At 40.7% G+C, this 12,207-nt stretch overlaps 1 protein-coding gene across 4 annotated transcripts; it reads right to left on the reverse strand.

The window, feature by feature from the left end:
• Positions 1-1,041: 1,041 nt before the first annotated feature.
• Positions 1,042-11,602, reverse strand: tbxas1 (thromboxane A synthase 1 (platelet)). 4 transcript variants are annotated; one of them, XM_068312723.1, is made up of 14 exons: positions 11,584-11,602; positions 11,067-11,227; positions 10,592-10,685; positions 9,531-9,583; positions 9,290-9,386; positions 9,082-9,198; positions 6,018-6,106; positions 5,774-5,922; positions 5,439-5,569; positions 5,002-5,352; positions 4,107-4,195; positions 3,822-3,959; positions 2,681-2,843; positions 1,042-1,526 (listed from the first exon to the last, which is right to left on the reverse strand). In XM_068312723.1, the coding sequence occupies exons 2-14, from the start codon at positions 11,165-11,167 to the stop codon at positions 1,413-1,415; spliced, it is 1,686 nt and encodes a 561-aa protein (XP_068168824.1). In that variant the 5' UTR covers positions 11,168-11,227; positions 11,584-11,602; the 3' UTR covers positions 1,042-1,412. The 4 variants fall into 4 exon arrangements, with proteins under 4 accessions (XP_068168824.1, XP_068168822.1, XP_068168823.1 ...); XM_068312721.1 differs by lacking the exon at positions 11,584-11,602 and adding an exon at positions 11,438-11,549; XM_068312722.1 differs by lacking the exon at positions 11,584-11,602 and adding an exon at positions 11,344-11,541.
• Between the last annotated feature and the right edge of the window lie 605 nt (positions 11,603-12,207).

Consider the following 12,207-nt stretch of genomic DNA (forward strand, 5'->3'; position numbering starts at 1 on the left):
ATTTAGTGAATCATAAACTGGTGTGAACAAAACAATGCTGTACTGTATAATGAAATGAGATATACATAGTTAAGAGTTTAGAACAGAAATGAAAGCTTTGTTTTGGAGGTAATGTCATCTTTGAATGTTGTGTTTACTATTATAGGAATAATATTGCAAATTGCCTTTCTGCTATTTGCTCTTCATTATTTGCACTTGGCGGGAAATAATTAGAAGTTGTTATAAATGTCGACAGAAGTCTGAGCCATCGTTTGACGTCCATTTCTGTTTCAAGTATGAACTCCCTTCCAATCGTGATGCTGCAGAGATCCCCTCTTGCTATGCTGTTTCATGCATGTGTCTTAAGCTCAGGTAACAGTAGTAGAAGCTACAAGACTTTTCCAGGAGCTGCGTTTGGATGCTAATACTTTCAACAGCTGACTACAGGCGCTCCATCCCACCTGAGCAGCACCTGTAATCACATAGAATTACGGTAGCCAATCAGCCTTGAGCAGCAAGTGACCAGAGCCAGCAGAACATGGTTCAAGTTAGGATTCCAGCAGAAATGAGCCAGCAGAATTTGGCTCATTTCAGGTTACTCTGTTGATACCACTCAGTGCTTCAGGGATTTTTCAGTGGAGCGATTTTTCCTCTTTACTTCAACTCATCACTAATGACAAAAATGAAGTGAAGGCAGCTTTAGGGATAACCTAAAGAACGTTGGGAGTGAAGTAACCTTAACTCTATTTGAATTAAACAGGGTACAAAAGTGGGATTTCCTGTGGGAGATTTGACTATCTGCCGATACTTTGTTTTTATTCCAGTATCAGCCAATACTGTGTTTTTACATTACGTAAATCGAAATTTCTTTCGTAAGTAGAGGTAATATTTTCCTGCTGAGAAATTTCGTAAGTAGAAAATTTCGTAAGTAGAGACATTCGTAAGTTGAGGTATCACTATATTTGATATGGTTATGTAATAACCAAATAGCTTGACAATATGAAAAAAAATAATTATGTGTGTATTTACATATCAGAGACACATTTCAAATAGGTACAGACCTTTAATCACATCTGGTCATATATGCTGGAACATTCATGTTTGACATTTGAAATAATCATCAGTAAATCCCTCTCACAGAATATATGCAGAACTTAAATTTATGCATTGATGCAATTCAAGTATCTCAACATGGGAAATATTGGTGTGACTTTTTCAGCTCAGTGAGGTAAAAATCACTTCAATACACAGCTTGAGTTCAGAAAACATTATACATTGTGTTGTAACACTCATATTTAGAATAGCTAAAGATACATTTTTCATGTAAGGAAACCAATCCAGATATGCCAAGTGTCACTGTGACAACATGGAGCTGCAGTAAGATTTTCAAATGGTAAGAGAATGTTTCTACTCTCCAAAAAGGTGATTTGTGTCTAATAATCTGTTGAAGACTTGGCAGGATCTTGTTCCAAGTTTCTTCTGTGAATTTTCACATAAATGCCATTCTTTGGGCCTAGAGTGGTTGTTGCTTTCAACTCCAGAGGAACCTGACATAGAAAAAGTTTATATTAATTTAACAATCACGCATAAACACAAAGTCTGTTTGTGAAGTAAAAAATAAATTACACATATACTGTAAATATACAGTATATTTTATATATATATATATACACACATATATATATATATGTATATACATATACACACACACACACACACACATATATATATATATATATATATATATATATATATATCACACATATACAGTGTATATATATATATTATTATATAATAGAATATTTAGAATCTGCCCATTTGAATAAGCTCACTTGAAAACCTCACGCTGTCACACTTTAACTCCACCCACTACCTGTTAATCAAGCACCCAACCAACCATGGCGCATCTGCCAGAAGGAATCATGGGAGCAATATGGCGTAAGGGATCGGGCAGCGAGGCTTTTTGTTGCAGTTACGCCTTTCATCCACACGATAACGCAGATATCCAGGAAGGAAACCCTGGCCAAAGTGAAGTTTTTTGAAAACGCCGGGTCTGTGTGGTCGTGTGGACGCTGTAACAGAAACATTTCTATCCGGGGGGTGTTTCCTTGTAATGAAAAACACTGTGACATCAGTGTGTATGACCTGAGTCTACAAGCAGACACAGCTCTACCAAGTTACAAATATCAAATCAGACCCCTTCAGCAAAGTGAAGGGAGGCTAGGACAGCACCTGAAATTCCACATTTCGAAAAGGATGCTGGGAAATCCTGAAAAGCCCCAAAGCACAACATTGCTGTGGGTCCAAAAAACACTTCAAACTAACCAGTGAGATCTATAGGGAGGAAAAACATCGTCAAATTTAGCAGCTATGGCAGCATCATCGTTGGGCTGATATGGGATGTGTTTTATGAGGGAGGCTAAAATCTCCTGAGAAAGCCAGAAAATAAAAAAAGTTGTCCAACAGATTTGGATTTATTGCTGCCATGTAAGTGTGATTTTGAACACACTAAAACCTGGATTTTTAGATGGTGGGCTTTTTATATCTGTCATAACACAATGGCCAATGACTGCATCAATCTGACAACATTTATTGTACAATCTTTCTATCCTTGAGAATTGACATCTACTTTTTGGATTTATAAAAGTATTCAAATAGTTTTGATTGATTTTTGTCTTTGTGTTCAGAGTGTTCCTCCCACCTCGGTCTCAGAGCAGGCCACAAGGGTGAATCGCTGGAACAGACGCACCAGAGTCATCTTGATCTCCAGCTGGGCCAGTCTTATCCCAATGCACATACGGGGACCGGCTCCAAATGGCAGGTATACAAACGGATGTCGACTGGCTTTGGCTTCTGGTGTAAATCTGGTGATTCAAACAGTTTAATTTTTGTCTGCATTGAAAGCAGTAGTGAAGTCAGTCAGTATTTAGTTTCAATACAACTCAATTCCAGGATTTTGCAACCTTTTTATAGTATTGTTAGATCTGACAGAAGAAAATATGCTTTCTACCTAACATGTTAGTACTGTAGCTCCGTCCACTAGATTTTGGCTTGGGAACCAGAGGGTGGCCAGTTCAAGACCAGCGCGGATAAAAAATGTGGAGTGTGTACTATATGAAGAGGTGCCAGTTCACAAGGGCTGGACTGGCCTGTAGAATGGCATCAACTCAGCTATCTCCTGGACCGCTATCTACTTGTTTTTGTGATGAACAGAGATGCCACAGAACTAAAAAATGAGTCGTGGTGGGAACAGGAGGACGTGGCGAGATTGGAAGTACAGTGGTTGAGGTGGGGCCGTAGAGCTTCGCAGTTCTTGGAGTGGGCTGGGGAGAAGTGGCAGGGGTGGAAGGAGAGGAAGCACAGCAGGAGGGAACATCAGTGGAGCGGTCTGCAGGGCCGGGAGAGGGCCGGGACGAGGAGCCGCGAGTGGTGGGGGAGCTGAACCGATTGAAAAAGCTGTTTAGTTCATTCGCTTGTTCAATATTCCCCTCTACAGTGCTGCAACCTTTCTCAAATCAAAACCAGGTCAAGATACCAGCAATTTTTATGTGTCATCCTTACTCACATCCTTAGCACTGTGTTGATTCACAAACACATGCTTTGTTTTTTTATCAGCAGTACAGTTCCAGAAGGTAAAGAGTCACCATTAAGTCAGCATTAAGAAAGTCCTTGTTCAGTTCGTAAAACTGCATTTTATCACCATGTCAGTGAGTGTTGTGCCACACAGTTTAGTTTACGGTCACCTTCACAAAACAGTCAGCAATTTCTCCATTGAAATGATATCAAAATACAAGATGCAGGCAGCATTGTTAATCTTATTTAGTTTAAGAACAGCCTCCTACCGCTCAGGGATGAATCTCTCTGGCTCAGGCCAGTGCTCTGGGTCATAGTGAAGGAAGCTTACTGGGATCTCCAGCGACACTCCTTTAGGGAGGAACTGGCCGTTCACAACACAGTCATGGTCAATGTGTCGACCAAACCTTTGTGGACCAGAGTGACATCAACAGACACCTCCAATGATTTTAATTTTCCTTGATTTATGATTTTGATTCAACTCTGCTTAATGCACATACATAAATAAATGAACTGTTTAATTGTGAAATTGTGTGTATGTGTGTGCAATTTACCTGAATCCTGGGGGGTAGAGGCGCAAACTCTCACTTATGACCATGTCTAAATACTTAAGATCGTGTACATTTGAATAATCTGGTGACTCCTACAAAAAAAGAAAATGCAAGATTAATTCAGAAAATTTTAGAAAAAAATGTGTCAGGATTACGAGAAAATGTGTGCCCAAGAAACAACAAAAACATAATTTGTGCTCAAGTATTACCTGTATCAAAGTAAATTAATAGAAGCATCACTAAAGTTCAACTGAGGATAGCACCATAATATTACGTAAATTAATTAGAGATACCAATTATGAAGACTCCAGCAGGCACTTGTGAAATTCCATTGAATTCTGTTCAGTGGTTTTTGAGGGGAAAAAGGAATCGCACCTCTTACAGATGGATGGGGGAGAATCTACCATCATTCATCCAGACTTTAATTTTCATGTACCTGACTGAAGAGTGTTTGTTGACAGCATGAGAATTAAAAGTCTGAGTCCTTTCATTTCATTCATCTTCCGAATTGCTTTATCTACCGTAACGGGTCACGGGAAGCTGGAGCCTACCCCAGCTGTCTTAGGGCCTCGTGAGGCGGGGGAAACTCCAGGTATGACACGAGTGCGCTGTGGAGCCACACAGAGACAGACAACCATGCGCGCTCACATTCACACACTATGGACAATTTGGAACGGCCAATTAACCTGAAGCGTCTGTTTTTGGAGGTGGGAGGAAACCGGAGAGCCTGGAGAGAACCCACGCAGACACGGGGAGAACATGCAAACTCCACACAGAGCAGGACTCGAACCGGGAACTGCCTTGCTGTGCAGCAACAGCACTACCTACTTCACCACCGTGCCACTAGGTAAAAAGGCTGAACCGCCACCGCCTAACGAATGACGTATAACACACTCACATGTCTGGTGAAGAAGTCATCCACTTCTTCTTGTACTTTACTTTGACATTCTGGGTGGATGGCCAAGAGGTAGCAGGTGAAGGCTAGCGTACTGCTGCTGGTCTCGTAGCCTGCTAGCAGGAAGACAAAAGCCTGACCCACTATTTCATCATCAGTGATTTTTTTCTGTGGACGTCTGGTATGCTGCTGCTGTGGGTGAAGTCGGTTCTCCTCCTCTGAGGCTAACGGTTGTGTCTGCTGGTTCTTGTGATCAAACTCATCAGCAAGGTTCACTGCATCAAAGTATTCCATTGGTTCACACTCCCCACTGGTTCGAGCATCCAACATCAGCTGAAGGAAGTCTCGACGCCGCTAAAAAAATATTAAACTCATTTAAAGAATTATTTTTCTGAAACTCTAAGCAGCTCTGTATGTAAGTTAATGTCCAAGAGATTAACCTCCTCAGGAGGCTGCTCCTCTCTCTGCCTGATGATCTCTTGAATGCTGTTAATGAAGAATTGATTCATTTCTTCTCGTTTTTTGTTGGGGATGAGTCTCTCCAGGATGGTCGCAATGAATGGAAACGCAACTGGACACACAAACAAACCAAATGTGTTGGCGTGGCTCTATGTGCAAACTTAACATGGAAACACTTCTCTGTGCAATCACACATTGTAGTAGTTTTTGATCTATGCCTTATCAATACTTTAGGCTTTGCTTTAACTGCATTCCTTGAAATGTCTACTTTAATCATTCATATACATAAACACCAATACACAACATATGGACTGACGGAGAAACAGGATGATGGGCCTGAAGAAAGAAAAAGAGAAGAACATCTGTGAATAGCAGACAAATGGATCATCTGGGTTGTTCTGCGAGTCCAGCTGCGTTCCAAATGCCACACTAGCAATAACATCCATGGTGAAGCAGCCGAAACACCTACAGAAACATGCACACACAAACAAAATGGTGAGGGCTGAGATAAAAAAAAACACACACACCATGATCATGTGTTTTGAATCATGTATGATTACTTGTGGATGTTAAAGGCCTCTTGTGAATCAGCGTAAACACCCAAGTTGTTCATTAGGACATTGACAGCTGTGTTGATGAGTGGAACCATCTGCAGGAAAATATGAAGAGACATTGACACTTGCAAGTTACACCTTCTCAGAAAGGGAAGACATTAACCTGTCCTGTAAACCACTGCAATGAAGACACTAAAGCTGACAAACAAACAAAAAACTTACACTGTTAAATTGAATAAGCCTCTGGAGATGAAGAAAAGAAATAAGATGGCAATAGATGAGATATGTCCATCAAGCACAAACAATCCTAACTATTCTGCCGTATGAAGTCAGTTTAATTTTCACAGCAACAAATTACAAGAGCCATAATTTCAACTAGCAAAAAAAAAAAGAAAAAAAGCAAAGCTTAAAAATACTTTATCAGCCAGAATGAATTTCAAAAATAGTGAACTAGATTTACCATGGATGAGAAGTTAAAAAGATTTTCACTAACTTAAAGGCAAATGAAATATAATAAACAAAGCAGTCAGGGACTGCAACATCCCATGACACCCCTGGCAACGGTGGCAGAGAACTTTGCTGGACATCATGGACGATGTCAGCCATCCTCTGCACACCGTAGCAAACAACCAGAGAATTCTGAGAAACCTGACCAGAATGACCAGCCAGAAGCTGCGCCTCCCAACATGCAGGACTAGACTGAAAAACTCCTTCATCCCCCGAGCCATCAAACTGCTCAATTCCTCACTGGGGGAGAAAGGAAGAGGGTCCACACAAGAGCTGAGGGATGACACGCATAATACACCATAAACACTGCAAGCACTATAAACACAAACTCGTGTGCCTTTTTATTTGTATATTTCATGGTGTGAAATTTTTACTCTTTCTAGATGTCGATACTTCTTTCTGTGCGCTTTTGTGTGGTCACTGGGCTTTGTGTACTGCGACGGAGATGTCAATTTCCCTGACGGAACCACCTTAAGGGATCAATAAAGTACTACTACTACCACTACTACTACGTATGTGCAAAATCAAAAGACAACTAGAACCAATGCAGTCAGAGACTGCAACATGATTTTCAAAGTTTTACCCTGACCTACTTGCACAGGTCAAAGATCAAAGCTAGTGCTCTAACCTAACATTGATCAAAGCACTAGGTTTGATCTATGGTCTTATTCACACTGGCCTCCTCCCTCGTCTTTCTATCCTATCCCTGAGTGTACAAAAGTTGAATTTTGACCTTGACCTAGTTCTCTCAAGGTCAAGATGTAATTTCCATCTCCTTCGCCGCCCGAGTAATGTGCTTTTTGTTTCATCTTTCTATCTGCAACGGTTGCGAAGATTTTCGGTGGACATACTAACGGACTGACGAACGAACAAACAAACGGACGAACACTGACGATTACAATACATCACCGCTTTGAAGCAGGACGTAATAAAGTGAAAAGCACGAGTCAGACACAAAGCTCTTTTGTATCCTCAAAGACCTGTGGGGGAGTTGACAGACGGTGAGCTTGTTTTCATGCCTTTGCCTCACTTCTTTGTACAAGGGTGTTCCCCCCTACAAAGAAGTGAGGCAAGGACTCAGGAGGAGGATTCATTGTTACCATGTACACACACAGATTAATCAGAAAAATAGGACTTAAAGCAGTTTCATGCAGTTCCTTTTATTTCAATAAAATATTGTGGTCTTGGTATCTGGTATTGTGGTTACTCTGTGTTAATCCTGATGACTGGTTAGGACAATTTATGATGCACTCTGAATCCTTTATTTTATACTTTTCTCTAATGATTTGTTATTGGTTTATCTATAATCTATCAGTCTTTAACTGTTCTGTTAATCTTGCAGACAAACTAATCAACAAACAAAGAAACAGACACCAGCCAAACGCACGCTTGTGAAAATGACCATCCTGCCCATATTCGATTATGGTGACACCATCTATAGGATGGCTTCCCAATCTACTCTTAGTAAACTGGACACTCTCCACCACTCTGCCATCCGTTTTGCCACAGGAGCTCCATTCAGAACTCACCACTGTGACCTGTACAACCTGGTAGACTGGACATCCCTCCACACCAGACGGCTCCACCACTGGCTTCACCTCATTTACAAATCCATACTAGGAAAAACACCTCCCTACCTCTCCTCCCTTCTACACCACTTCCGTCCTGCCCGCAATCTTAGGTCCAGCAAGCTCATCAAACTGTCCATCCCTAAAGCCCGTACTGTCTTTGGTCGCAGTGCCTTTCGATTCGCTGCAGCTAATGATTGGAACAATTTTCAAAACTGCCTCAAACTCACTGTCCCCATATCACTCACTGCTTTTAAACAAAACCTACATGAAATTGTAGCTGACAGCTGCACTTGTTGAGTGTCTCTCTCTCTTTCTCTCTCTCTTTCTCGGTCTCGTTCTCTTGTCTTGTATTTATTTTTCTTATATTTTTCTGTATAGTGTATGTCTTTGTGTTTATTTTAGACTTCCTCCCCATCCCCACACCTCTAAGAGCCACTGCTCTTAGCTCAGGCAGCATTTGTGAATAAGAACCTGTTCTTAATTGCTAGCCTTGTTAAATAAAGGTTTAAAACCCCGGCAGAAGTACAGGTAATATTTACAAAACAGGCCATGAAGTTTGTATCTAGTGGTTCCTGTGAGCACTAGAAAAACACACTGTAAAACATATGGAGATAATATTCATTTATTCATTTTCTTCCGCTTTATCTGCCGCAGCGGGTCACGGGAAGCTGGAGCCTATTCCAGCTGGCATAGGGCGTGAGGCGGGGGGACATCCGGGCACGAGTTATGCCTAACTAACAAGGGATTTAAAAATAAACAATTTATAATGTGTACATGAAGTTGTTGACATAAAGAAGATTAAATGGGAACAGTCAAAAAAACCCTAATTCTGAGGTAAACCAGTGTCCCTCGTGTAAAATAAGGAAAAGATCATTACAGATCCTTCAATAGTCCACGCTGACTTTTAACAAAAGACAATTCAGAATTGCACCAGCAGACTACAAACTGTCTGTTTTAACTGATGCTGAATCAAGCTCACATTCGTATCTCACCTCCTTCATCTTTGCAGCGCTGAACGATGGCGTCAAGATGCTCCGCACTCTCCTCCACCGTTCATTCCTCAACATGATCAAACAGTCACACATGGGCTTGGTGAAAGTGCGAAGAACCTTCAGGGAGACAGAAGAATAAAATTGTATCATCCAAGTTTATGTTACAGGCACATGTTTGACCTATAGTTGCTTTGGTTAATGTCCGCACCACTCTGTTTGGGAACATATTGAAGTCCTTGACCATCATTTGTCTCAGCATGTCAGGATCTGCTACCAGCACCACCGGTCTGCGACCTATATAATACCTGAAATGAACAAACTACAGTAGTCTCAGTCACATCAAACTACAATTATTAGCACAGAACTACTAACATAAATTTTCAGTGTCAAAGAAGCATATTCAGGTTTTCTTATTAAATGCTGCTATAGAAAGTTTTTCAGCTCCTTACCCACAAACTCTGCCATATTTCTTTATGAGGTCAGTCAAAGGGTAGAAGAAACCCTGAAAGAACATCAAAACAGACTAAAACAGCAACACACAATAGTGCAAAGGAACTGGAGACGCTCATCTTTGGGACGACATGCAATACTAGAGACTGATTAATACTTTGAAAGTTGTATAGTCATTATAAAACACAAGCCTTGTAACTGCTTTTTAGAGCTATGTCTTAACATTTCCTTATGCACAAAGAATTTCAATGCGTTGTTGGGAAAGCAGGCCGGTCATTTTGGCCCCCCAGACTCTTTTGCAATGGAGCCATGCTGTTGTGATATGTACAGAATGTAATTCGGTATTGTCTTGTTGAAAAAAACAAGGCCTTTATAGCAAACAGCAAGTAACTCGGCATTAATGGTGCCTTCACAAATATGAAGGTTACTCATTATACATGCCCTAATTCACCCTAATACTATCATGGATAATGGCTTCGGAACTGTGTTGATAACCTCAGGGTCCCTCTGTCTACCTCCCTCTCTCCCTCCATCCATCCATCCATCAATCCCTCCATCCTCTTGTAAACGAGAAACAATCACTTACGTTCACACCGACAGACAATTTGGGGTGATCAATTGAACTATAAGGTTCATGTGTTTATATACAGTTTCCACTTTGCATAGCCGTGTCCCAACTAGATGCAGTGACAAACTGTGTTGATAGACAATGGCTTTTGGAAGTGTTCCTGATTCCATGTGGTGAGCTCCACTACATCTTGAATCTGTTTTTAATGCAGGGCAATCTGTGGGCCTGCAGATTAGCTCCATCTGTGAAATGACTTTGGCCTTGTCCCTGGATAACAGATGTTTCTGTAGATTCTCTCATTCTTTTCATAATATCATGACTATATACAATAAAACCCACCATGATAAAACCTTAGGTAATTTTATTTTTCTGCTTTATCGTACTTAAACTGAATAAAAATTAGTTGCAGTACAAACTGTTTCGAGCATTGATGGAAGGAGATGTGTTAAAGAATGTTTTGGGGTGCCCCAGTCGAATGGAGCAATGTCTTACCTGACGAAACATGAATATGTTACCAAAGAAAGGTGTTGGCTTTGGGTGTTTTATGCCGCATCGAGAAAGCACAGCAAAAGGGTAGATTGAGTACCTAAAAAAAAAAAAAACCGGGGGGAAATGGACCTTCAACATTTCTCAAAATATTCACCTTACTGATTAATTATTAATGTCTCTTGCAAGACCAGCTTCACAAATCTTGCCTGCTGGTGAATGTTTCACTGAAGCACACATAAAACCATAACTATCCATGAGTTTGTTCATTTAATGGTTTAAAACACACTTCAACAGTTTCCCATGGCATGTTATCAAAATGCCATCAAAACTCCCTATGTGCATCGTCTGATCCCGTTATCAACTAATACGAAGGGGTCTCTTGATTTTCCAGAAAGTTTGTACTGTGTGTCATTTTTACATTACATATCTGACAGCAGCTGTAGAATTACAGACAGAATATTTCAAAGTGTTTACGCACCAGTAGAGGAGACCAAGAAAGATGAGAAAGAGACCAAGTGTCACAGATAATCTACTTTCTTTGATGTGGAGCAGATTTCTAATGTCAATCAAAGCCTCCATAATAATAAACAAAACTATGCTCGGTTCTTCACAGCCACTTGTATATTTTTTTTCAGCAACCTGAAAAAAATAGAGAATTAGATCAGTATAAAAACTACTTTGGTCATCTGTATAATTATTCAACTACAATTTCAAGACAGATCCCCCTGCTTCTGAGTAATCATCACTATTCATACCTAGGGCGCAGCACAATTTGATTATGTCACTTTACTTGAACGTTTCTCTACTTGTTTCTATCATACATTTCATACATTCAGGCGGAATGTCAACCTCATGACGCTATCGGATCCTTCAGGACGTCATCGCTAACTTGTGAGGCGACCGCGTTACTAATTCTTCTCTTTTCCGCCCGTCATCTCTGACAAACACTCGCCTCGTTTAATTGAAACAGTGGGAAGAAGAGACATGACAGTCACCTGACACTCTCCACGCTCCTCTATGATCCAACTGCGCTCTTCGTGTTGATAAATTTATACAAGCCAACAGAACGCTGTTGTGTTTACCGCCCCTAGTGGACAGGAGAGTATAGCACGCTGCATCGGCTGAAGGCTGGTGGCCGGTAAGGCCCCCTTTGCTAGGCTGTGACATGATACTAGGAGAACTGCCCTAAGGCAAAGCTCTGCTGAGGAACAAGTCCCCGTTACACAAGTCACATTTTATGATGAAATCATTGCAGATATGCAATGTGCATGAATTCAACCATGTGAAGTTGCCTTGCTAACACATTATTACTACCACAGATAAATAACTGTGACACTGGTGCTGCTTGTACTGTACTGGTAAAAAAGTGTCAGCTGAATATAGGATATCACCTCACCAAAAATTGAAAAAATTATTTGGAAAAATGTATGATAACACGTGTCTGCATTACGTTATGAGACATGATGTTATCACTTAAAAAGCCTGTTCAGTTACAGGTCATAGCCCCGTTAAACATGTGGCTGGAGCCTGTCTAGGCTGCTTGTCGACATGAGGTGGTATACATTAACAAGGACACCACAGAAAGACAAACTATAATCACACTGACATTTGTGCTTATG

Source organism: Antennarius striatus, chromosome 4 (genome assembly GCF_040054535.1).
Source record: "Antennarius striatus isolate MH-2024 chromosome 4, ASM4005453v1, whole genome shotgun sequence".
Lineage (NCBI taxonomy): Eukaryota > Metazoa > Chordata > Actinopteri > Lophiiformes > Antennariidae > Antennarius > Antennarius striatus.

What these genes read in the sequence shown, in the direction of transcription:
- tbxas1 (XM_068312723.1), bottom strand. Translation starts at nt 11,167, where the DNA reads ATGGAGGCTTTGATTGACATTAGAAATCTGCTCCACATCAAAGAAAGT. An exon ending in GAGGCCTTTAACATCCACAA is followed by an intron (nt 5,923 to 6,017) that starts GTAATCATACAT and finishes ATGTTTCTGTAG; the next exon opens with GTGTTTCGGCTGCTTCACCA. An exon ending in ATGACTTCTTCACCAGACAT is followed by an intron (nt 4,196 to 5,001) that starts GTGAGTGTGTTA and finishes CTTTTTTTGTAG; the next exon opens with GAGTCACCAGATTATTCAAA.